At 41.6% G+C, this 25,918-nt stretch overlaps 1 protein-coding gene across 1 annotated transcript in view; it reads left to right on the top strand.

The window, feature by feature from the left end:
* The first annotated feature begins 1,936 nt into the window (after window positions 1-1,936).
* The window catches only part of SH3GL2 (SH3 domain containing GRB2 like 2, endophilin A1), a 235,433-nt gene continuing 211,451 nt past the window's right edge, over window positions 1,937-25,918 (top strand). Inside the window, exon 1 of the mRNA XM_030920228.1 lies at window positions 1,937-2,152. Within this exon, the coding sequence (XP_030776088.1) occupies window positions 2,108-2,152 (45 nt within the window). The 5' untranslated portion in view covers window positions 1,937-2,107. The remainder of the gene's footprint in view (window positions 2,153-25,918) is intronic.

Here is a 25,918-nt window from a genome sequence, read left to right on the forward strand (position 1 = left end):
CTTTAAGTTGGTGGGTGAAGAACCAGGAAAAGATAGAAGCTGCCGTTTGTATAATGTAGGGCTCAGTTAAGTATTCAAAGTTCCAAGGAGGCGATTCAGGCCCCCATTTCACATCTTTCTTGGTTAGAAAGCAGAGCTCCTATCCATCCCAGGCCCTTCCACTTTGTAGATCAGGTGCTCTATCTTTTGGCAGCTTCAACCAAGACCTATCTTATGAAAATGTTTCATTGTTCAGATCAGGGACCCGGTAGTAAAAATTAACTATAAAATACTTTTTTTTTCTATTATGCAAGTAATTGGTAGCCTTTTAAAAATTGGAAACATAGAGAAAAAAGTTTATTCCTAACAACCAGAGCCTCAGTGGATTAAAATTACTCAGGTTTCTCACTGATGCTACATGCCCATTGAACATCAGCTGGGGACTCTGCCCTGCTTTAGTCTCACTCTGGATCCTGGCTGACAGACCACAGCTTTTTAGAATATTGTGGCAGAGGAAAAGAGAGCTTTGCAGCATCTCATACTCACATCTCATATTGCTTCTGCAGAAGTGACAGTCACTTTTCCTCCTAACCCACTAGTCAAAACTTGTAACCATGCCTCCACTTAACAAGAGGTTTGGAAAGTGCAATTCTGCCATGTAGGGAAAGGTATATGAACAGCGGTAAGGGCTACCACATGGAGACTAGCTCCTTTCATCTGCCTCTCTCTGCAGCCTGTGTCCCTAGTCCATGCGCTCTACTGCTCCAGTGCCCACCACTGCTTGACTCTGCTTTTGTGTGTGTCAGTTCACATTATCAATAAGGACCATGACTGGTAGCTCTATGGATGGAGGACCCTTTTGTGTCAGGTGTTCACCCTGTGCCCAAGCTGCAGTGCCTAGAAGAGTGGGGGTGGGTCTGTGGTTCCTATCAGGCTGCAGGAGTTGTGGAGACAGGGAAAGTATTTCTAGGACTCCCATTTGGCCTTTCTGTCTCTACGCATCCTTGGCAATTTCTCCCATCTTGGCTTCTCCTTCTTATCACGTTGGTCCACATACGGGGACAGCGTCTAAGTTTTTTCTGATCAGCTCCTCAGTCCTAGAAAAACCAGACTTGGTTAAGTACCAGAGCACAGAAGGCATTTAGTGCTGCTGTGCTCCCAAGTCATCTATCAGTTTCACTTTAGCCAGTCATGCCTCCTTGGTTACATATGAAGTATCTATATATAACTTCGTACTATGCTTTTTCACATTACATTTTGATTTTTATCGGATCAGAAACCCTAAATCCACAAGCATAACACCAAGTTCACATTTGGGCTTTTTCATTTCTGTAACCAGATGATTAAACGCTAGTTTGTAGTAAGACTTCAATTCAATTCTATTTATCTGTCCAGGCTTAAGGGTTCCTGTTCTTCTTTTTAAGTCATTAAATTGTATCAGACAAGGGGGAAAAACCGTGTGTGGCTTTCCCTAAGGTAAGATAGGCTTAAGGGATATTGAAACTAGGGCAGAGAAATGTTTTCTGTGACCAACCAGTCAGGGCAAGGCATAGAAGGCGCAATGACTTATTCATTAGTCCAGAGAGAAGGCCAATCCTTTTCGGGCTGCGGCTGCAGAGAGGCCAGGCTCAAAGGGGAGGAGAGCCGTCTGCAGGCAGCGCCGCCGCGGTCACCTGGAAGCCCAGCAAGTCACCTGAGTCGTGCGGGTGCCTGGGCTGCCAATCTGCAGCGACCCGTCCGCAGCCCCCGGGGGCAGGAACACCAGCCCCGGGACAGGAGGACGTCCTCGGCCCGCTGACTAGGGATCCACCCGCGGGTGCCGCTGAGCCACATCCCCGCAGCGGGCGCCAGAGCCCAGGTACCGCGCGCCACAGCACCTGCCCGGGCGTTCCCGCGCTTGGGGCGGGCCTTCCCGCGTCCCCTTTAAGAGGCCGCGTCACCCGCCCTTGACGTCAGAGTGTCTCTCCGCACGAGCCCGCGTCCTCCTAGGCTCCGCGCCCTCGCGCCCACAGCCCCGGCGGCGGCACGACCAGCGGCGGCCAGGCGAGCGCGCCGCCCCGCTCGGCCCTCCCGTCCCGCCCCGCCGCCTCCCTCCCGCACCGCAGCCGCCAGCGCGGCCTCCTGCACCATGTCGGTGGCCGGGCTTAAGAAGCAGTTCCACAAAGCCACTCAGGTAAGGCGCGTGGCAGGTGCGTCCCGGGGCAGTCCGGGGCGAAGCTGCGAGGGGCACGCTCGGCGCTGGCCGTCTGGCTGTAGCTTGGGGACCTCGGCACCGCGCCTCGCCCGCGCCGGCCGCGCCCCGCCTCGCAAGCCAAGGCGGCGGCTCGGGGCATCCCCAGGCTGGGCGTCCGCTCTCGGTTCCCCACCCCCGGCTTGGTGCGCGCTGCCTGCCCGCGGGTCCCCGGCGTCCCGCCTGGTTGCGCTGCTCGCCGCCCCCGCATCACCTCGCGTCCGTGTTGCAGGAAGGGGACGCAGGTACCCGGGCGGCGTGGCGGGGATTATGTAAAGTCGCCTTTTCCTGGGTGACCTTGCGGAGTCGGTGCGCCCGGCTGTCCCGGGATGTGTTGGCGTGAGCGGTGGCCGTACTGGGGGTGGCGGCGCGGAGGCCGGCGGTCTGCGCTCCTCTCCCTTCCTCTGTGGTCAGAACCCTCCTTCCCCGCCGCCTGCAGGCTCCAGAGGAACCGAAGGCTGGGGGCTTCCTTTAGAGACTCGCATACATTAACTTTTCCCTGGAGAACTCGGTCGTCAAACTCCTTTGAGGCCAGAGCATGACCACAGTCTGCGGGTCTTAAATATTTCCCTTCAGCAACCAAACTGTTGAAGACTTAAAATCATCATGTATTTTAAATCGTTTTTAATGAACGTTTGACATCTTGGATGTGCCCATTTTTCTTTATGGGGTTAATAGGCTGTGACTGTAATAAAACTAATTAATTTAGATTCTAATAATTAAAATCATTGGACTCGAAGAATTTTACATAGGGACAATTAAGCGAATACTTATGGTGTGACCTATTTCTTACATAATGTGTGTGATTACTAATTTTTTATCCTTCCGAAACAGTTTCAAATTTACGGGATCTTTAGCTAAGGGTTTTGATGACTTACCTCGAAATGTTTTTCATAATTTAGTGTTAAATAGTTTTTCATAGGTTAGCCTTAATTCATGAGCTTTCTCATAATTTCTCGGAAGTAGTGAGGTTTTTCCTGGGCTACCACAGTGGCAGCCCTGTTATGAACCACATCCAGAAAAGGTGAGGGTTGTGTTTTACAGAACCTTGGTTAACTTAGGGTGACAGATATAGCGTGAAATTCACATCGTGTGTGTGTCGCCACGCATATGCATCATCTTCATCACATAGACTTGTCTTTATAAAATCAATTATACTTGTCAACTTAGGAAATAAGGAAAAGTAAGACTATTTCTTTAAAAATGTTTCTTAATGTAATTATTTTTGCTTTTCTATTACAATTGGAGTTATCTGTGACTTCTCTGCCAGACATGTTTATGAAAGTAAGTGCTTTGTTTGTCGATGTAGTTTGGAAGGCTTCTAATAACTTTATACTGCAAGTTCTTTCGGGTTTACAGAACCAAGCATATGTGCTGCCCAGGAATTCTCTGGCAGGACTTCTTCGATATTACTAACCTTTTCGATTGCTCAACTGGTCACTTCTCTGTAGCATATCTCAACAACCCTGCGTTTACCAACGCGACATCTTTTTTCCACTTTGATTCCAAAGATTTCTTTTGCAAAGCTTAGTGCCCTCAAAGGCAATTAAAAGTCTTGGCTTTGGAGTGGGAAAGGCTAAGGTTTGAATCCTGCCTCTACTGCCTCTGACCTTGAGAGAGTATTTAACTTCTGAATCTGTCCTTGCTAAAGTGATAATTTCCATTTCTCAGGGTTGAGGTGAAGAGAAACGAGTGTGTAGAACACACGTAAAAAGTGTTCAATAAATGATAGTTGTTGACATTAAGAATATTTTTATTAGTATAAAATACTACCCCTTATGCTATGAAGAAGTTACCCAAGCTAGACTTTTTAGTTTTTCCAACTTAAAAATTAGAGGGCTCCATTTCAGCTAAATCTTGAAGTTCTATGTAGCTCTCAAGTGTAGAAAAAATAGTTTGAACTGTGTTAGGAAAGAAATTAAAAGGTTAGAGAAGGTCAGCGTGTGATGCGATATGGTTACTATTTATCACACTGAATCCAAATGCAGAATCACTGCGTCATTGTCTTCCTTTTACTGAAAAGCCTTTTATTTGAAAGGTGAAGCAGCACGTGGTCTCTTATCCATAATTTAGTGTAGCACACTCTTAGAAAGTCTAAGGCACAGGTTACTGTTCTGTGCATATGTATGTTTAGGAGAGTATGTAATACCTGTGTTAATGTTTGCATGTGACAAAAAAATTACAGAAATAGTACTGTCCTACTTTTGTAGCCATTTTTTTCCACGCAGGTCCGTGAACCTGATGCTATCTACAGAGAAGCTTTAGACCTAGAATTACTTCCTTTTGAGAACTGATGTGCTGATAATATAGCCTGGGTTTGTTTGTTTGTTTATTTATTTGAGGCAGAGTTTTTCGCTCCTGTCGCCCAGGCTGGAGTGCAATGGCGCGATCTCAGTGTACTGCAACCTCTGCCTCCTGTGTTCAGGCAATTCTCTTGCCTCAGCCTCCCGAGTAGCTGGGATTATAGGCATCTATCATCACACCTATCTAATTTTTGTATTTTTAGTAGAGACAAGGTTTAGCCATGTTAACCAGGCTGGTCTTGAACTCCTGACCTCAGGTGATCTGCCCACCTCGATTACAGGCTGAGCCACCGCACCTAGCCCGTAGCCTGGGTTTATAAGTGGAAGGAGTCTGTTCAGGCAAACGTTTCTTTCTATGGAATTGAGCTTTTTTGTTTGTGTTAGTAAGGGATGATATTTATGTTAATAAAAATATATTGTTTGTACTTGGAATTTCTGATTAAATGTGTTACAACTGTTGTCTTATATTAGAATTGATTATTTCTACCTTGTTGCTGACAGTTATTTTCAATCTATTTACAGTTTGGAGGTAAAAAATGCTTTTGCCAAGTAAAATTTATTAGAGGAGAAAATCCTTTCTGCATGAAAATATATAAAGATACCAACAATTGATCATGTTATTTTCGTATACTTCATTACTTAATTGCTCATAAAGATTATTGTTTTTTACTGTAAAAAAGGGCAAATGATCTTGTGTTGCTCTTTTAGTGAGTTTTATTCATATTGAGATTTCATTTTACAAAAGTCATGTCAATTTTTTTTCGCTTGCTTTAAACTGGCAGCAACTTAGTTAAAAATAGCTGTTTCCAGTGAACATGAAGCTCCTACAAAATCTGTACTTTTAAAAATTCACTCTATCGTGCATATGATGTGTACACATTTGGCTTTATAATAACATCTAAAAGTCTATTATAAAGTAAAATATATTAGGTCATTTTATGATTTTGCTGGAGCTGCTGTAACAAAGTACTACAAACTGAGTGGTTTCAACAACAGAAATGTATTGTTTCCCACTCCTTGAGATAAGGACACTTGAAGTCTGAGACCAAAGTGCCAGTAGGGCCATGAGCCCTCTGAAGCATGAGACAGGATCTATTCCAGGCTGCTTTCTTAGCTCTTGTGCTTCGTTGGGAATCTTTGGGCTTCCTTGGCTTGTAGATGCATCACCTTGGTCTCTGCCTTCATGGTCACATGACATTCTCCCTGTGTGTGTCTCAGTGTCCAAATTTCCCCATTTTGTAACGACCTCAGTCATATAGGATTGGGCAAGACCATCCCACTCCAGTATGAGTTTATCTTAAATAATTACATCTGCAATGCCCAGCTGGGTGTGATGGCTTACGCCTGTAATCCCAGCACTTTGGGAGGCTGAGGTGGGCGGATCACGAGGTCAGGAGATCGAGACCATCCTGGCTAACATGGTGAAACCCCATCTCTACTAAAAATACAAAAAATTAGCCAGGTGTGGTGGCGGGAGCCTGTAGTCCCAGCTACTCGGGAGGCTGAGGCTGGAGAGTGGCGTGAACCTGGAGGGCAGAGCTTGCAGTGAGCTGAGATCAAGCCACTGCACTCCAGCCTGGGCAACAGAGTGAGACTCCCTCTCAAAAAAAAAAAAAAAAAAAAGAAAAAATTACATCTGCAATGCCCCTATTTCCAAATAAGGTTGTATTCTGAGCTATTGTAATTAGGACTTTAATATGAATTTTGGGAGGAGCACAGTTCAATCCATAAGTCATTATTTGCATAAAAGTATTAACCACACTATTCTATATTTGATTCAACATCTGAGAGGACAATTCAGCCTATAAATAACATATAACTTTCTATTGCATCAAAAAGATATACTTTCTTCTTTTTTAATGAGTTGGTTAGTATATTGCTGAGGTCTGATTGTGTCCCCCTAAAATATATGTGTTGAAGCTTGACTGCCAATGTGACGGTATTAAGAAATGGGGCCTTTAGGAGGTGACTAAGTCATGAGAGCACTCATGATTCAGTCATGAATGGGATTAGTGCTCTCTTAAAAGAGGTTGAAGGGGTCACCCTGTCCCCTTCCACCGTGTGAGGGTTTAGCAACAAGGCACCATCTTTGAAGCAGAGTGTGGGCGCACACCAGGCACAGATCTGCTAGTGCCTTCATCTTGGACTCCTAGCCTCCCAGACTGTGAGAAACAAATTTATGTTATTTATAAATTACCCGTCTAAGGTATTTTGTTAGTAGCCTGAACAGACTAAGACAGAAATATACCTATAATAAACTGTGTTTTCTGATTTTTTTAAATGATAAAATTAATTTGGGTAGTCTGGGTTTTATGATACAGTCTGGTATGTGCTTATTTGTCACACTCAGATTCCATAACTGGGAAAATTTCATTATGTTTGTGTTCTGTGTCTTTTTGTTTTACCTAATTTCCTCGTTCAGAATGCTGTATTTTATATAGATGCTTTGCTCAGGAGACCATTACATAAATCTTTTCATGCATTTGTTGATTTGGTGAAATGTTAAACTTGCTAAGGTATTGGATTAAATATCTAATTAGTTATGATGTTATGTCAGTGAGGTTTTCAGTTTTTTAATTGCCTCTCATCAGTCAACTCTCTGCTGCCTTTAAAATCTTGGCTGTGGCTTGTTGCTTGACCCAGAATTTCTACACCCGTACCCTTTCAGATTCTTAGCCAGTAGTCTCTAATAGGCTGCAAGGGGCCTATATATTTTATAAAATTATAAGTCACATTTTATACATGCATTTTTCTGAGGGAGAATGTCCTTAGCCTATCACCATATTCTTAAATAAATTCCTAATTGCTGCCCCTCCCTCCCCTCAAAAAGTAAAAATACGGTGGGGCGTGGTGGCTCACTCCTATAATCCCAACACTTTGGGAGGCCAAGGCGGGTGGATCACTTGAGGTCAGGAGTTCAAAACCGGCTTGGCCAGTGCAGTGAAACCTTATCTCTACTAAAAATACAAAAAGATTAGCTGGGTGTGGTGGCAGATGCCTGTAATCCCAGCTACCCAGGAGGCTGAGGCAGGACAATCGCCTAAACCCAGGAGGCGGAGGTTGCAGTGAGCCAAGATGGTGCCACTGCACTCCAGCCTGGGCAATAGAGTGAGACTCCATCTCAAAAATAAATAAATAAGTAAATTCATCATGTCATCAGGAGAAAGTGAGTGTTTCTTACAATACCATCACTCCAGTTCTATTACTGGGCTTTAGGATGCCTGATTAAAATGCAGCCTTCTCTGCATTAATTTTAGCAGCAATCAAATATAAAAAACCTTTCCAGAGGTGTCAGGATTGAATGAGATAATGCTTGTGAGAGTGCCATGCTTGCATAATAAAGATCACTTGAACCATATAAAACAAAATGCTGATGAGCTTGAAGTCATCGATACGATGATACACTGGCACATGGGCCTGTGGGGTATATGAAAAGAAAGTGGTGACTGAAAATGATTTCCCTTTAGACTGAGAGTCCTCTTGATTGAAGGTTGTGTTGTTGAAACAGTTGTATTTTTGCAGGCTTTTTTCCCGTAGTGATTCTTTAGTGTTTTAAATTGAGTTTATGTGAATTTTGGTTTCAGTCTACTTGGAAAATTTTAAAGTAGCCTGCAAATTAATTAGAAGTGCCCTAAAAATGGCAAGACTTGGTTGGGGCAAATGGTGACTGTTTTGAGACAGATGTCATGGTGGAAGGGAGAGGTTTAATATTCAGTGGAGGGGAGCTGAAGCTTGCAGAGCAAATTCCATTCTGCCAAGCCTCTTGTGCTGCATACAGAGTCTCGGGGCGTCAAGCAACCCGAGGGCTTTCTTCAGAGAAGTAGCTTACGGCAGCGGAGAGAGAAGGGCAGCACACCTTGACAAATGAATAATGAGAATTAGGTGAGGAGATGGAGTTTAAGAACTGCTTCAAACTTTAAGGTGGATTCCTGGTGGGCCTTTCTAGGGATGAGCAATTCTTCTGAATTTAAGGCCAGTTAGGGGAGACGCTAAGTGGGTAAGAAATCAGTGGATTTTTTGGCCTCCTTTTTCCTCTTTTTGTTGTTTTACTCCTTTGTCCTGTATTCTTTTAGGTAATGGTCAGTGAGGTGTAGCCACAAGAGGGGACACAGGAGAGGCTCAAGAAAACAGTTTATTATACTCACAGGTCTTAGAATGACAGTATCACTGTATAGGAGGATAGGAGGGGGACACACGTCGGGTGGAGGTAACAGCTCTGAGAGCAGGATCAGCTAAGCAGGTGGGAAACAGGTGGGAGCAGAGAGAGTAAGGACTGTGGGCCAGTGCCTTTACTAGTGGTCTCGGTGCAGTTCACAGGAAAAGGTGGGAGGGGATTTCACTGGTGCATTTTGGTGCATTTGGTGCATTTGCATTGGTGCATTGGTAGGTCGTGGTCAAAAGAAGACAGAGAGGTGAACTTGTGGTACGGACCAACCTTATCAAACTTGTGCACCTGGTTACCTGGGTAGGTTGTTCACAGTTAGTGTATGTGGGAATGAATGTTGAGACAGCAGGAGACAAACTATGAAGTTTTGAACCTTTGTAATACAACCCTTCTCAGTGTTTTTGGTTTAGAATTTCTTTGTTTCCATAATCACTTAAGGAGCCCAAAAGCTTAAGAATGATGCACATGATATCTGATGGATAATAAAGACTAAAAAGAGAGCTGTAACTATACTTACTAAAATGCCATGATTGTGAGACCCTGCCAAGTCTTTTGCGTTCTACCAGCAAAATATTTTCATGCTGTACTAAATCATTAGCTGATGACAAATGCTTCAGGAAATAACTTCACTATTTATGAAGGTTTTACATTTAGTACAACTTCTAAATGCCAAATATGATGTTGTAGTTGCTCTACCCTAATCTCCTTCCCCATCCCCTGGGTCAAATTGTGTGTAGTAGGGATGAATATGGAGAAGCTGTCTGTAATACTTGTGAAGAACCCACAGCTCCATGGAGGTTTGCTTGGGTACTTAGGACACTGAAGGACCTCTAGCCAGTGTTTTCTGGATCCTTTTGAATTATGACATATACAAAAATTAGAAATATCTTTTTTATAATTCAAACTAACCTTTCCCCATAGATATTAATGGAAACAGTTTTATAATGCTGAGAAATATCTCAATATCAAGGTATGTATTAGTCTGTTCTCATGCTGCTAATAAAGACATACCAGAGACTGGGTAATTTATAAAGGAAAGAGGTTTAATGGACTCACAGTTCTGCATGGCTGGGGAGGTCTCAGGAAACTTACAATCGTGGTGGAATGGGGATCAAAAATGGCCTTCACATGACGGCAGCACGGAGAAGTACAGAGCGAAGTGGGGGAAAAGCCCCTTACAAAACCTTCAGATCTCGTGAGAATTCACTCACTATCATGAGGACAACATGGAGGTAACCACCTCCATGATTCAATTACCTCCCACCAGGTCCCTCCCATGACACATGGGGATTATGGGAACTACAGTTTAAGATGAGATTTGGGTGGGGACACAACCAAACCGTACCACAGAGTAACACTTGAAAGAAACATAAAGCAGATAGTCAGCCTATGCTTTTAAATGTATAGGAAATCGGCTGGGTGTGCTGGCTCATGCCTGCAATCCCAGCACTTTGGGAGGCTGAGGCAGGCAGGTCACTTGAGGAGTCTGAGACCAGCTTGGCCAACATGGCAAAACCTCGTCTCTACTAAAAAAACAAAAATTAGCCAGGCGTGGTGGTGTGCATCTGTAATCCTAGCCACTCAGGAGGCTGAGGCAGGAGAATCGCTTGTGCCTGAGAGGTGGAGGCTACAGTGAGCCAGGATCATGCCATTGCACTCCAGCCTGGGCAACAGAGCGAGACTGTCTCAAACAAAACAAAACAAAACAAAAAAAAAAAAACTAAAACAAAACAAAAAAACAGGAAATAAGGTCCACAGTGAACAATCCCAGTGAGGAAAGGAGAGAAGGGGAGTCAGGACAGTTATTGTCCGTAATAGCGATGGCATCCTGCAGGGGGCATCGTGAAATCCCCTGCCTGCCGGTAGAGGAAGTTCCTTGGTTTTGCAATCTGGCTCTGCAATCTGGGAATAACTCTTTTGTTCTTTCTTATATATATTTGGCCAGGTCTAAGGAGGGTGAGAAGAGATGTGCCCTCTTTGGGAACGGCATAACTTTTTCAGTCAACTTCCTGTTTATTTAAGTTTGGGGACTGTTTTACAGTCACAGGCTTTTAACTACCCATGGTTGATTTGAGTAATGAAATTTCTTCAGAAACTTACTAGGCTTCTGGCCAAGTGCTGTAGTTCATGCCTGTAATCCCAGCACTTTGCGAGGCTGAGGTGGGGAGATCACTTGAGGCCAGGGGTTCAAGACCAGCTTGGCCATCATGGTGAAGCCGCTTCTCTACTAAAACTACAAAAATTAGCCAGGCATAGTGGCCTATGCCTGTAGTCCCAGCTACTCAGGAGGCTGAGGCACGAGAATTGTTTGAACCTGGGAGGCAAAAGTTGCAGTGAGCCAGATGGCACCACTGCACTCCAGCCTGAGCAATAGAGTGAGTCACTATCTCAAAAAAACAAAAAGCAAAAAACAGAAAAACTTCAACTTAATAGGCTCCTGATCTGTTTTCTTCTTGTCAGTTTCATTTGCCAGTTTCGATGATGGAAATTCTTTTTTCGACCTAATTTTCAACCAGTAGACTTGGTTGTGTTACTCCAAACTTAGCAAGAGGGCCTGGTACTTTGGCTTAGCCAAGAAGTCTTAATGGTACTTTGTCGCTCAAAGTCTTTTTCATTTATATTTCCTGTTATTTGCTTCAGGGACTCAGGATGACCCTGGATGGGTTCTGCCATCTGTAACACATGGTTTTCAAGGTTGCCAAAGGGAAAGAGTATGTTTGAACAAGCATGGGAGATATCCATAAGCCAGGCCTGGAAGAGGAATATGGTAGACAGAATGCTATGAATGTCGGTGACTCTTGCTGTTGTGTACTCTCCTCCCCTTTGAGTGCGGGTACAATGTTCAATTTGAAAAGATGTTATTCCGGAGATTTTAACTTTGTAAGACAAAAGGGAGATTATATGATTGGACTTAATCTAATTTCATGAGCCCTTTAAAAGCAGGATATTTTCTCTGGCTGGTAGCAGAAGGAAAAATCAGACAGACTGGAAGTATGACCAGGACTGGACATGCTGTTGTTGCTTTAAAGAGGGAGGGGCCATGTGAGTAGTAATGCAGTAGCCTCTAGGAGCAGAGATCAGCTCTTGAATGATAACCACCTAGGCAAGATAAGGACCTTAGACCCACAGCCTTAAAGAACTGGACTCTGCCAAGAATCTGAGGGGAAGGGAATTCTTCCTCCCAGCTTCCAGATAAGAGCCCAGTCTAGCCAACACCTTGATTTTGGCCTTGTGAGGCCCTAAACAGGGAGCTCAGTTAAGCAGGCCCAGATTTCTAATTTATAGAATTGTAAGATAATAAATGGGTATTGTTTTAAGCTGCTAAATTTGTGGTAATTTGTTATACAACAGCTGAAAACGAAGAGAAGGAATAGTTCCTTCTGTTTATGTTTGGTTGGCTGGAACTTGTAACATGACCCCTCTGTGGGCCTTATTAAGAAAAGGACGAGGGCAAGTGTAGCCTAGCTATGTGCCCAGGATGTAAAAGTCGGTTTTTGGTTAAAAAGCTAGCAGTTTTGTCATTACTGTGCCTATAATTAATTGTGTGTCTGTATATTAATCTATTTGTGAGCTTGTAAGTGTATGTATATGTGCATATGTACCTACACAACATACATATGCATGTATGAATTTTAAATCTAGTTTACTGAATAAATCTTTTCTTAATACATAAGGCTCAATATGTTCCATGTGCCTTTTGAAACAACGTTTCACTCTGTCACCCAGGCTGGAGTGTAATGGCGGGATCACATCTCACTGCAACCTCAATTCCCTGGGCCCAAGCAATCCTCCCACCTCTGCCTCCAGAGGCATGTGCCTCTATGCCTGGCCCGTATGCCTTTTCAATATATTTTATATTTTATAGATTCTTTCCTACAGTGCCTGGGCTTTTTGATATTTAGATGTTTTTCTTTGATGAGGCACAAGTTTATTTCTGTGGCCCCTGATCAGTTTTTTGTTTTGTTTTGTTTTTTTAGTGGATCAGTTTTAAACAATGGCACTGTTCAGTACTTGCTGAGCAGTACCTTAGCTTGGTGGGCTGGTGGAACAGTGACAACTTCACTAACCTTGGAATAGGGCACTACAGATCTGCAAAGAAGTTTCTGAATTCTTAGTCTCTGACAGTGTGGCAGGGATTTCAGTGAGAGTAGAGGAGTTGACTGTTAACCCTGCATCTGTTTTTGTGCTTGGGGAAGGCTGACACCAACACAGACAGTTAAATGCTCTTACCTAGTACAGGCACATCAGATGGCTACATGGTACTTTGAAGTGGTTCATTATGTTGTTGAGGATTGCAGATTTGTGTAACACACTTAAAGCGTGTTGTGGTGTAAGCAGCAGGGGTGAGGGTGGTCGTGGGCCCTGTAGCATGTGGGCCATTGTCTGTGATGTGTTAACCCCATGCTCTTTGATGTGATTCATGGATCCTTAGCCCTGAATGGTTTTCTAGGTACATGTGGTAGACGATGCCAGACACAATTTGGAAGGTATGAGGTCTGGTACCTTGAGATATATTTTAGGGACTTGGTGTCTATTGAACAGCTTGGCCAGGGAGAGAACAATGAGGCCTGATTTTGTATTGGAGTGGTGAGTAACCTGAAGGAGAGGTGTCCTGTAGAAATTGATTACAGGGTGGACACACCTCTCACTTCTGTTGTCATTTTCTGCATATGCTGCTCACTGAGGTGACCCTAATGTGCTTCTTTCTGTTGAGTTAATGTTGTGTACAGTGGCTTGGTGGTTGAATTTATACCATTCATTATTTTACTGCTTAAGTGGCTGCATTTGGGCAAGAAGGACCTACAAACCCTTTGCTGTGGCCATCGCACATCATCATCGTGTAATTCACTGGATAAAGGAAGTGTTTTCTGGAGGTGTTCGTCAGTACTGTAGTTAAGAGGTTACTGATTAATATTAATAGCCTGTTGTCCAGAGATCTCCTACTTCTTATGATGAACCTTGCACTTAAGTTCTGTCTCCTGTTTCACTTTTTAATTAAGTTTAACAAACAGTGAAATTATTGTCCCTTGTTCTCTTTTCCATTCATCTCATCCATTATGCTCTATGTATTTTGGGCCATTTGAAGCTCATAAATATAAAATGTTTGGATTTTTCACCTTTTGGTCATCGTATTCACCTTAAACCCAGTCCAGATTTTCCAGAGATATTTATAGTGCTCATCATCCCTGTGTTCTAGACATGGAAAGCTCCTTTTTCCTAGCTCCGAGAAAAGCTAGAACGTCGTTCTTTACGCAACTTAAATTGTTCAGAAGATATTTTTGTGATCATTAAGATGCATTTAGTTCATTTTTGCTTTATTTTGTTTTTGAGACAGGGTCTCACTCTGTCGCAGTGGCGTAATCACGAATCACTGCAGCCTCGTCCTCCCAGGCTCAATCCTCCCTCCTCAGCCTTCCAGGTAACTGGGACTATAGGCCTACATCACTACTCCTGGCTAATTTTTTTGTATTTTTTGTAGAGACAGGGTCTTGCTACGTTGCCAAGGCTGGTCTTGCACTCCTACTCAAGTGATATGCATTCCTCGGCCTCCCAAAGTGCTGGGATTACAGGCGTGAGCCACTGTGACTGGCTAACATTTAATTCACTTTTTACAAGCTCTTTCAGCTACTTTCTTTGTCGGAAGACATACACATTTAAAACATTTTGATACATTTTCACCAAAAAAAATCACCTTACATAAAAGGACATATCTTAAACAGAAAGCTTATCATAAAATCTCTATATCAATTGTTTTCCTAAATTGATGACTTACCTCTTCTCCTTTTATGAAGCAGTGAGTTATACTGATACTTTATGATGTGTACTGGCTTGCCCTTTATAATATCTAAATGACCTAAATTCTTAGTGTTGTCACCCCTCCAGTGACTGCCAGAAAAGGTCAACAGGTCAGAGGTAAATTAGCATTTATGCAGGAATGGGGTTTGCAACCTGGCTAGCAGTCACAGATTGCACCACTCGAGAAGGGCAAGGGGGCTATTTATAATAACTTATTTAGATTATGGAAGTTGCTTGTCACGTTATTTCATTGGTGTATTAAACAGAGAAGTCTTTGATCAGTAGTAGAAGGGTACATTTGCATCAGTCAGTCAGGAAAAACCTATGTTCAGAGTGTTTGTAAAGATTAGGACCAGTTTTACTTGTATTGTGTAGTGTTGAGAGCACGGTTGTTTGTGAAGGAATGTTTTTCACAGTTCCTTTTTGGGTCTCAAAGTTCATCAGCAGTTTAACATGGAGTCAGTAGCCCAAGATGGAGTTACTGATGTAAAGCCTGGAACATTGCTAAGCTCATAGTGTCCAATAAAACTGTGTCTAGTGGTCGCTGCTGTGAATGACTCAGGTGAACATAGGCATTTTCTGTAGGCTCTTTCCATATATGGTAGAATAATTTGACTGTTTCTAAGTGTATCATTCAGTTGTATCTTCATGACATTTTGTCGATCTGTGTTTGTGTTTACTGACTATATTAGGGTTCTCCAGCAAAACAGAACCAACATGATGTATAGATATATGAGAGGGATTTATTATGGGAATTGGCTCATGTGATTATGGAGACTAAATCCTGCAGTATGCTTTCTGCAAGCTGGAGAACTAGGAAAGCCGGTGGTGTAATACAGTCCAAGTCCAAAGGCCTGAGGACCTGAGGAGCTGCTGGTGTAAGCACCAACCCCAAAGGCCCAAGAATCTGGAGTTCTGATGTCCAAGGGCAGGAGAAGGTGGAAGTCTTGCTTAAGAAGAGAGAGCAAATTTGCTTTTTGCTCTTCCCAGGCCCTCAAGTGATTGGATGTCTGCTGCCCTCAGATCTTCTTTGCTCAGTCTACTGATTCAGATGCTAATATCTTCTGGAAATACCCTGGCAGACACACGCAGAAATATTTTGCCAGCTAGCTGGGTATCCCTTAACCCAGTTAAGTTGACACATAAAATTAATCATCACACTGACATAATTTAAAACTGAATCGTATCATTTTCATAAATGGAAAAATCACTATCAATTATCATATAAAACAAAATTAAGTCTTGGATACTCTTGCCTGAGTAAATCTATGAGCTTGAGGTTTATTCTGGCTTTGTTAAAACAGGAGATTAACAAATAAACAAGTAGTAGATATTCTAACAATACCCTGAAATTTCCTCCTTCACTAAATTAGAATGGAAGAAGAATAAAATAGATATTTTAATTTGGGGATTCAGTGTTCTTAAGGACGGTGATATTGTGAAATATGTATTTTGTCTCCCTGTTTCCTGACAGAAAAAAACTTCTAAAACCCATGGGATCACCAGAGTGGTAACTGTCTTTTCTCTGCTATGAGATGACCGGTGGCTGGGGACTCCTATAGCTTCAGGTTGGGTATAGCTTCAGGTTGGGGGCCATTCACCAGAAAGACCAATGTATGCTTAGAGGGTTGGGACTTTCAGCTCCACCCTCCAGCCTCCTTAGAGGGGAAAGGGGTGAAGGTTAAGTGGATCACCAAAGGCCAGTGATTTAATCAGTCATGCCTACGTAATGAAACTTCCATAAAAATCCAACATCACAGGGTTTGGGAGGATTTTCACACAGCTCAACATGTGGCAGTTCCTGAAGGAGGGTATGCCTGGAAAGGTTATGGAAGCTCCAGGCTGCTTCTCCCATACCTCGACCTATGCATCTCTTCCATTTGACTGTTCATCTGTATCCTTTGTAATACCTTTCTAATAAATGGCTAAACGTAAGTAAGTGTTTCCCAGAGTTCTGTGAGCTGCTCTGGCAAATTAGTTGAACCACAGGAGGAGGTTGTGGGAACCCTGATTTATAGCTGGTAGGTTAGAAGCACAGGACTGTGCTTGTGACTGGCATCTGAAGCCAGTTGTGGTACTGAGCCCTCACCCTGTGTGATCTGACGCTATCACAGGTAGTGTCAGAATTGAATTGAATTGGAGGACACCCAGCTGCTGTCCAGTGGGGAACCATCTGTGGAGTGGGTTGCTGGTAGGGAGAAATCCCCACACATTTTGATGACCAGAGGTCACAGAAATAGTCTCTGCTGGGTATTTTGAGATATATATAATAGGAGAAACTGAGTTTGTTTTTTCCTACATCCTTACAAGGACACAAGTCTGTACCAACTGCCTTGTTCAAAACATGGCCCTTCCCATACATAATTTGACTATGGAAATGGTTGACCTTTTTCTGACTACCAAGGAGTTTGCTGGCCATAACGGGGTATTTAATTATATTTTAGAAAAAGGAAGGTCATTTGTTTAGAGCAGCACTGAGTCATCCGTTCTGTGCCTGATGTTCAGAAAGGAGGTAGACATGTTCTTTAAGGGAAGCTCTTGAGATAATTTAGAAAATGGTGCAGCACCATCCGTCATCAGGCTGTGTGGCACGAGATCAATAGGATCCCAGAATTAGAAGCTCAGAGACTTCAGATCTCCTACTTTTCCCATTCTGAGCACTTGTGAGACCCCAGGCCAGTCACTAGTCATTTGATCTCAACTTCTTCCTCCTCACACCCACATTTTCTCGGTTGCACAGCTGAGGTAATGTGGTCCTGGGCATGATTTTAGGTTCTGACATTGTACGCTTCTGGTCTCGTTCCCCTCTGGTTCATTATCTAGTGTGGCTATAGTGACTTTTCTAAAGAGCAAATCTAGCATTGTTCTTCTTCTTGAAACTCTTCAGTGGCTCCTTATGGCTCCCAGGATAAGTTCCTCTGAAGTCCTGTTCAGGAGTCTGAAGTGTCATCTGTGTCCTGCTCAGTGATCTACTCTCCTCTCACGCTCGAAATGTACTCTGAGCTGTAGCTGTGCTAGTTATCGTGACATCTCACAATTCTACCATACAATGTTCCTTGCCTTTCAAGCCTTCCCACCATGCTCTTCCCTCTCTGTGGAAATTCCCTTCCTTCCACTTTGTATTTGATTAATCACTACTTTAATTTATTAGCTTGATATTTTCTCAGAGAGGTTACCCTTCCCTCATTTAGTGTGGGTTAAATGTCCTTCTATGTGCAATGAAAATTGCATGTTGTGGGAGAGGAACAGCACACACCAGGGTCTGTGGGGCAGGGGTGGGAAAGCGTCAGGACAAATAGCTAATGCATGTGGGGCTTAAAATCTAGGTGACAGGCTGATAAGTGCACCAACCACCATGGCATATGTATACCTATGTAACAAACCTGCACGTTCTGCGCATGTATCCTGGAACTTAAAACAAAAATGAAAAAAAAATTGCCTGTTGTACCTCTGTGAAGTGTAGTGCTTGGCCCACTGCGGTACAAGCACCAGTCTCCTTGATGGTGTCCCCTAGGGTGGGTATAAAGGGAGGGACCCTGCCTTTCTATACTTCATTCTGTTGCCAGTTCCTAGCCTGTAGTGGGCATTTAATTGATAGTTGTTGAATGAGTATGTAGTTCCTGTTTCTTTCTGTTGATCCTTATGTATATTTAAAAGGGGGTCCTATGCATATTTTTTTGATGTATTCATTTCTGCTTAAAATACATCACAGATTTCTAAAAGTGAATGTAGAATTTAAAGCACACCCTCATAAAATTGTAAGTCTGTAAGTTTAAAATAAACTTCCTTCATTGTACAGATGGCTAGCCTAGGTACTATTTTAACTCATTTATTACAGCAACCCTGTGGACACCATTATCCCCATTTTACAGATGAGGAGGCTGAAGCACAGAGGTGGTTATACAGCTTCAGTGGCAGAGTCAGGATTGAAACCACACCACCTGGTTTCAGAGCCAGTAACTGCCCGTAGTTTTTAACCATGAGTCCTATTGTCACCTTAAACATCAAACCAGGACATGTCTAAAAGATCTTAGCAATCACCAAGAAGAAGATATGAACACTTTAGTAGAAAAATTAGACAAAAATATGGAAAGGCAGTATTTGAAAGAACAAGTGGCCAAGATACGAATGCAAAAATCAAGGAAATCAAACAGCAGTATCTGACATTTTTCATTGTTTAGATTGGCAGAGATGAAAAGGATAATAACATTCTGGGTTAGCAAGAGTGTGAGAACATGAGTCCCCGTTTATGGCGGGAGTGTAAATTGTTAAAACACTTCTGGAGATCAGTAGTTCTTTTCCCTGTAATTCTATTTTTAGGAAACTATTCACAGAAAATAAATGTATAAGTATGTACAACTTATAAGTATGTACAAGATTGTTCACTGTAGTAGTTATTGTGGTGAAAAATTATAAACAACCTAAATAAATAAGGGATAAGGAAGTAAATCTGTATGTCAATATTGTGAAATCTCTACAGGTGTTTTATCTATAGGGCAATATTTATTGCAGTAGGGAAACATTCATGATTATTGCCAAAATGAAAAAAGCTGGCCATAAAGCAGATATGTAATATATAGTAAGCCTGATATTATAAAAATATAGCCATGATAGTAGCCAAAATGCACTGAGAATTTATAGACCAGGCACTATGCTATATTGTTACAGTAAGATTATTTTTTAAATGAACATTTGAACAGTGATTATTCCTGGTCAGTGGGTTTACGGGTGAGCAGTTAGTGTTTCTACATTTTTTTTCTTATCTTTGGTAATTTGATCTATTAAAAATTTTTTTTCCCACTTCATCATCTTTACTTGTAATCCCACTTTCTCAGGATAAGTTGAAAACAGGGAGTGAAATAATTTTAGGAACCATCATGGGGACTAGGAGCAAACCTAGTTTCTAGCCAAGTTCTAGAACTATAAATAGATGTCAGTTTGTTTCATTAGGCATTTAGCTTAAAACTATTGGAACACCTGCCCTGCCCTCCGTAGAGCCCTGAATTAAATTGTGCTGCTGAGATTTCTTTTGAGTGCATGGCTACTTTTCTGGTTTCACCAAGGAGAAGTGTACAAACATTATAAATAAGCAGCTGCTAATGACTTTTGCTGGCATTTCTTTTAAATGAAGATTTTTTTTCAGTTCCCTAGTCTTATCCCTAGGAAAAGTAGTGTCATAGCATTGACACTGTTTTTTCGTAAAGGAAAAGAGGGCAGCTAAGACGTGTATAGTGTATTGGAGTGCACCTGTAAGATGTTCTTGGTAATTTGGTGTGGGCTGTTCAGCCTCATTCTCCAGCCCTTAGGACAGGAGTCTCCATCCTGTCACTTCTTAGCTTCTCAGCAAAAAGCCTGTAAGCAGTGCCATTCTAGCAAAAACAAAAACAAAAACAAAAACAAAACAAAACAAAAAACAAAAAAAGAAAAAATGAAGTGAGGGAGAGATACCTGAGAAGATAGGAGACATTCCTAGTGATCCCTGTTGAACTTGAATGCAGAACATTGTTAACAGTCTTTGGCAGGCTTCTATTTTGAAGACGAAAAATACAAAGTTTAGGAAGCCATAAATGATAATACATTCTTCTCACCAATCCAAACAAAATAGATCAAAATGGAGAAAACACTACCGTGAAACACAGCCTCAGTAATGAGATGGGCAGGCCACTTTTGCCTTTCTCCCAGAGAGGACACGTCTAGCAAGATCCACCAGACTGCTGATGGTGGCAGATTGCTGGGTACAAGCATGCCTTTATGGAAGGCCTGGCTTTCTCTAGGAACTGCCACTCTTTGATGACTTCAGTGGCAAGTGCTTTGACCCCTGAGATAAATAATTTCTGTGAAATCATTTCTAGAGTAAAGCTTACTTTTCCAGCCTCTGCAGCATCTTGTGATGTTTCTGGGGACAATATTAACTTGTAAGTTGAGAAACAGTTGAGACTGCTTCAAGAGATTTGTTTTCTTGTGCAGTAATCTGCTGAAGCATATACCAAATTGATGTTTTTATTTGCTGCAAAACTTCAGGTTTTGGTCCTTTTAAAGTAGTTTCAGATTTCAACATTTAAAAATAATTGGCCAGGCATGGTGGCTCACGCCTGTAATCCCAGCACTTTGGGAGGCTGAGGCGGGCAGATCACTTGAGTTCAGGAGTTCAAAGCCAGCCTGACCAACACGGTGAAACCCCATCTCTACTAAAATACAGAAAAATCAGCTGGGCGTGGTGGCACACGCCTGTAATCCCAGCTACTCGGGAGGCAGAGGCAGGAGAATCGCTTAAACCCAGGCGGTGGAGGTTGCAGTGAACCAAGATCATGCCACTGCACTCCAGCCTGGGCAGACAGAGTGATACTCAGTCTCAAAAAAAAAAAAAAAAAAAAAAAAAAAAAAAATTACTATGTAACAATGATTTTTGAATGAAGGTAGATGTAGCATAATGGAACTTTGTTACTTATATATTCTGTATTATGTGCTTCTTAGGTGGTTCTCTTAAGAGTGAGGGTTTTGTAAGATGCTTCTTTCATAATTGGACACTACTTGTAGAAAGTGAGGTGTGAGTTTGTTTGATTTGTGTGTTTTCCTTATCAGATTATGGCACTATCCATTAATGAGCTACTCTATAAATTATTTGGATTAAAAAAACTCTCCTTGGAGAGTTGCAAGGGCCTGCCTGATCAGACCCTGGCCTCTCCACCCTGATTGAGGGCTAGTTTTCCCCCTCTCTATTCTCTGGTCATCCATCTTTGTTACAAACAGTAGGCATTCATCCATTAACTGCCAGGCTCTGTGCAGAGTTTTAGGTACAGAGAGATGCATAAAATACTCATTCCCTGCCACCATGGAACTGGCAGTATAGTGTGGGAGACAGGCCAATGATTATTCAAATATATAATTAGAATTTGTCACAGATGCAACAAAGAGCAATGCTAGGGCGCTCTCACGTGGAGGTCATACCTGACATTCTGTTGTGGAGACAGACCATGTTCTTTTCAGTAAGTAGAAAGGTTAAGGTTGTCTGAGGTACGGCTGGGGAAGCTCTCATCAGCTGGCATCATTGAAAAAGTGAACAGGGTACTACTATTTGTACATAAAAAAGAGCAGGTTATGGTTTCACAGACACTTTAGTTTCTTATTCAGAGAGGATAGCTTTGAAGATAAGGAACTACTTCTCATGTCTTACTGAAAATAGGGTCATGGAACATCTCCAGCTGGAATAGTTTCTGTTAAATAAGATTGTATGATATGATTTTACATCATTATCTTTCTTACCAAAGACCATAACTCTGTCTCACAGAAATGTGTGGTCATGCAGCGTTTCTCTGAGGTTGTGTCTTTAAACTGAAAAATTGAGGCTGAGAAGAAACCAGGCCTTTGCAGAGTTGCTGGCCAAGGGGTTTGAGCCCACCCCCCACCTGCCCGCTTCATGTCATCTTGGAGCTAGTTCACTCCCACTCATCCTTTAGACTTTAATCCAGATGATACTTATTGGAATCCCTTTCTCTGACCTAGTAGATTGGATCAGGTTCCTTTTATTACATTCACCATGGTTTGTGATTGTGCATTAATTTTATGGCCATTCGATTAAATGCCTGTCTCCTTCATTTGGTCTCTAAATTCCTGAAGGGAGGGATCAAGTCTCTGCTGATCTCTTGGGGTAGTTACCATTATGCCCATTTTACTGATGAGGAAACTAAGGCACAGAGAAGTGTAGTGCCTCATCCAAAATAATACATAGTATTAATGGTGGAGGCAGAGTTTGACACTGACAGTCCATCCTTTCGAAGTTGGAATAGATTTTAAATGAATCATTTAATTATTTAATCGGTCAGTGGAACAAAATAGATAGTCCAGCAATAAGTAGTACATTGTGGTGATTTGGTATACAATAAAGGCAGTATTTGAAATCATCAAAAAAGAATAGATTATTTAGTAAATGGCATTTGGACAGTTGGCTTTCCATTTGAGAAATAAAATTTAATCCTTTTTGTCACGTCTTAGAATAAATTTTAAGTAGTTGGAAAATACGAAGGTAAAAGAGTGTAAAAAGAAAATATGATTTCTTTTGAATTGGGGAATACTTTCTAAACATAACATACTGTGCAGAGACTATGCACTGTGGATGAAGGCTGGTGAATTTTTGCTACTTGTAAAAATGAAGAACTGCTGAGTAGCAAAGGATCCTAAAGATGGTTGAAGTGACTAATGGGATTAAGATTTGCAGCATACTAGTAAAAAATAAAATTTACAAAACCCAGCCTTGGCAAGGGTATGGAGCCAAATGGCACTGTATTTCCTGCAGGTTCTTCTTTCTGGGATCCAGTTAGGCAATATGTGGCAATATGCAGATTCCCTTTGATAAAGGTACTTCTTGGGATTTATCACAAGTAGGATAATTGGGGATGTGCAAAGATGTATGTTCAAAATTTATTGCTGTGCTAATGGTAGTGAAATATTGGTCCAGTCATATGATGGAGTTTTGTGAGGCAAATGGTGTGATCGATATTCACATGGAAACCTTTCTTTGACATATGTACGGTTGGGGGATAGATTCTAGCCAGGCATTTGTAGCATGAACCCATATGTAAAATTGTGGGTGTGGCCTGTGTATGTACTTTTGGATGGGTGGTGATTTGGAACTAGGGTCACAATGTTAATTATCTCTAGATGTGGGCTTTCAAACGTCTTCTTTTTCTTACAATTTTTTTTTTATGTTTCCTTTAAAAATATATAAATGGCAAACATATGCCTATTGATAATAAACCTATCCAGAAACAGGAATAAATATCTAAGACTAGCTATCTTTTGTTTTCTAATCTGAACAGTTATTTTGCTTATGAAATACAAAATTAGTACACTTTGTCATTTTGTGTTTAAATTCTTATAATACTTATTTTGGGCTCCTATACATGCTCTTCCTGCGTTTGGCTTTCGTAGCCACTGTAGTTGGGATGTTTGAAATATTCAGGGTACTGAACAGCAGTTTAGACACAAAAAAGTACATGTGTGCAGAAGCATTTTCATTACAATTGCATGAACGCTGGAGTTTATTCTACAGCACAAAGCCTTCCTGGATGAACTGGATCAATGCTTGATAGAAACACAGCTTCTTAAGCATCAATGTTCTTAAACTCTTTGGTTATTAATTAAATGTCCTATGTTCTTTAGCCTTAAAAAGTAGGAGAAACTAAGACAAAGGAGAAAAATAAAATCAAGATGTCAAAGATAGGAATGTAATGTTGAAGGGAGAATTTCAGATAACCCACCTCCACACACGCCTTTCTCAGAGTGACTATTAAACAGCACAGCTGGCTCCGATTCTGATCTTTTCTCAGTCAGGTCCTCAGAGAACAGTTTTAATAAAGCATTAATTATGGAGCATCCCTACACAAACTGTAGACAGGGATCATTCAGCTGCATAATGATGCTAATGATATATTTATGGAATGCTATTTCCATCCTAGTTTAAGGTATCTGTTGCTCTTAGTTACTGGGACTATGCTGATTTCAGAACTACAAACAGCTTTTAACATTCAACACGCTAACTGGTTCAATGTATATGTTGTACTACTTTGGTTTTTGTGGGGAATGGACTTTAAAGATTAGTTTCATGCTTATCCACAGTGTGGGGACATGTTTGGTATTTTTAAAAACTCTTTACTTGTTGTCTGAGGTGAGAAATTGTTGGAAGGCAGAGCAGAGGGGAGAAAGAGATTACGATATTTATGCAGGTTAAAAATACCATGTGAATTTAGAGTTTAGAGGGTAGGATATGGCGACCTTAATGAATGTTGGAGCTGCAGTAGATAATGGATCTCTTAAATTTTTTTCTGCAATTTTTGTTGTTTTCCATTAGCTCAGTGACAATCACTATGATCACCTCCCTTAGTCAGCGTGTCCCTCAGCATTCTTAACCATTGTGTATGTGTATTACTAAGCTTTTCCCTGGGTGCCTCATGTGTGGTGGTGTTTCTACAGCTCTATTGCAGTGCTCGACATCTTCACCTAATAGGGCATGTGGTGGCTGTGCCTGACCTGCACATGGTCATTTCTTTTTGGTTGCTGAAGCCCAGGTTGTCTTAAGACACACATTTTTTGTTGTTGTTGTTCGAACCAGTTTGTTTTTTTTTTTTTTTTTTTTTTTTTTTTTTTTTTTTTTTTTTTACAAAAGGGCATACAGCGAGATGGGTGAAAGGTGGAAAAAATAAACACAGGGCTTAATGTTCAGAGGATATTTTTAGACTTAGAAGCAGCTTGCTGCTTTCCATGAAATAGTTGAGTATAATTCATGACTCATGTTTCCTTTTTGGTGGTTTTTCTTTAAAGGATGAAGGCTGGATTTAATTGTGTGTTTGTGCATGCCCCTGCAGTTTGGTTCTCTAGATTCATAGGAGTGTGTTTATTTATTAACTATGTCCATAATTTCCTTTCATCCTTTGTAAAATATCTTTTTAGTCATAAAAATCATATTATCTCCCCTTGTAAGCTTCAGAAAAGGTGAGGTTATATATTGAAACAAACTATGACTGTAGTTAAATTTTTTTATTTTTTAGGGATAGCAGAGGAAGTGAGTGAGTGGTTCAATAACATTGTTAATTTTCAAGTTCTCTGGAATGCTTAAATAGAGCCGAAGTAATTTTTAGGTCATTTTGCGTTGGTACACTTTATTTTGTGACTTGCTGAATCCTAACCCCAAAAACTTGGGGTATGGTCACTGGGGAAGAGAATCCTGTTGGTGGGAAATCTTCATCTGTCCGTGATGGGTTTGATGCTGCCAAATAGTTAAAAGTAATTACAATTCTGGTAGTTATGAAAGAGAAATGGTCAAGCTTGGGAGTCATGAATTGTACTTTTGGGCTGGGAATCTTATAGATTGTTCATATATGGAAAGCATTTTAAGGGTATTGTAGAGAGCCTTCTGGTTTAACTTCATGAAACTTAACTCTTCCTTCCAGACTCTCCCACCTTCAGAAAACCACAGAAACAGCTCTATTTATTGGGTTCTATGACTTAAAAGAAGAAAAGACTAATGAGTGACAATCAGACATCTTTAAAGTTCTTCTCTGGACCTAAGGCAGGGTGCTTGTGGCATTTCAACACCTTCCTCAGGATCAGAGTGGGGAGAGATAGAAGTGATCTTTATTTTTGGGACCACAGCTGGAAATGGGGCCGCTGGGCTGTATTGGATTTGATTCTGTACAAAAGGTGAAAGTAATGATAGCTGCTGGGCTCCCATCTCCCATGAAAACCCAGTCAGTTCCCTGTCAGTTTAATTGTTGTTTTCTGAGCTCTTCTGTTTTGAGCATTTTAAAAAAAGACTGTTGCTTTCTTCTAAGTGTTTTGTATCATACCCCAGTGCAGAGGCCACCAGCCACCTTGCCTCTTTCACCTCTGTCTCCAGGAGATTGGCAGGTCTAATGGCTGTCACGGTAGAGCAAACCTTCCAGGTGACTC

The sequence above is a fragment of the Rhinopithecus roxellana genome, chromosome 16 (genome assembly GCF_007565055.1).
Source record: "Rhinopithecus roxellana isolate Shanxi Qingling chromosome 16, ASM756505v1, whole genome shotgun sequence".
NCBI lineage: Eukaryota > Metazoa > Chordata > Mammalia > Primates > Cercopithecidae > Rhinopithecus > Rhinopithecus roxellana.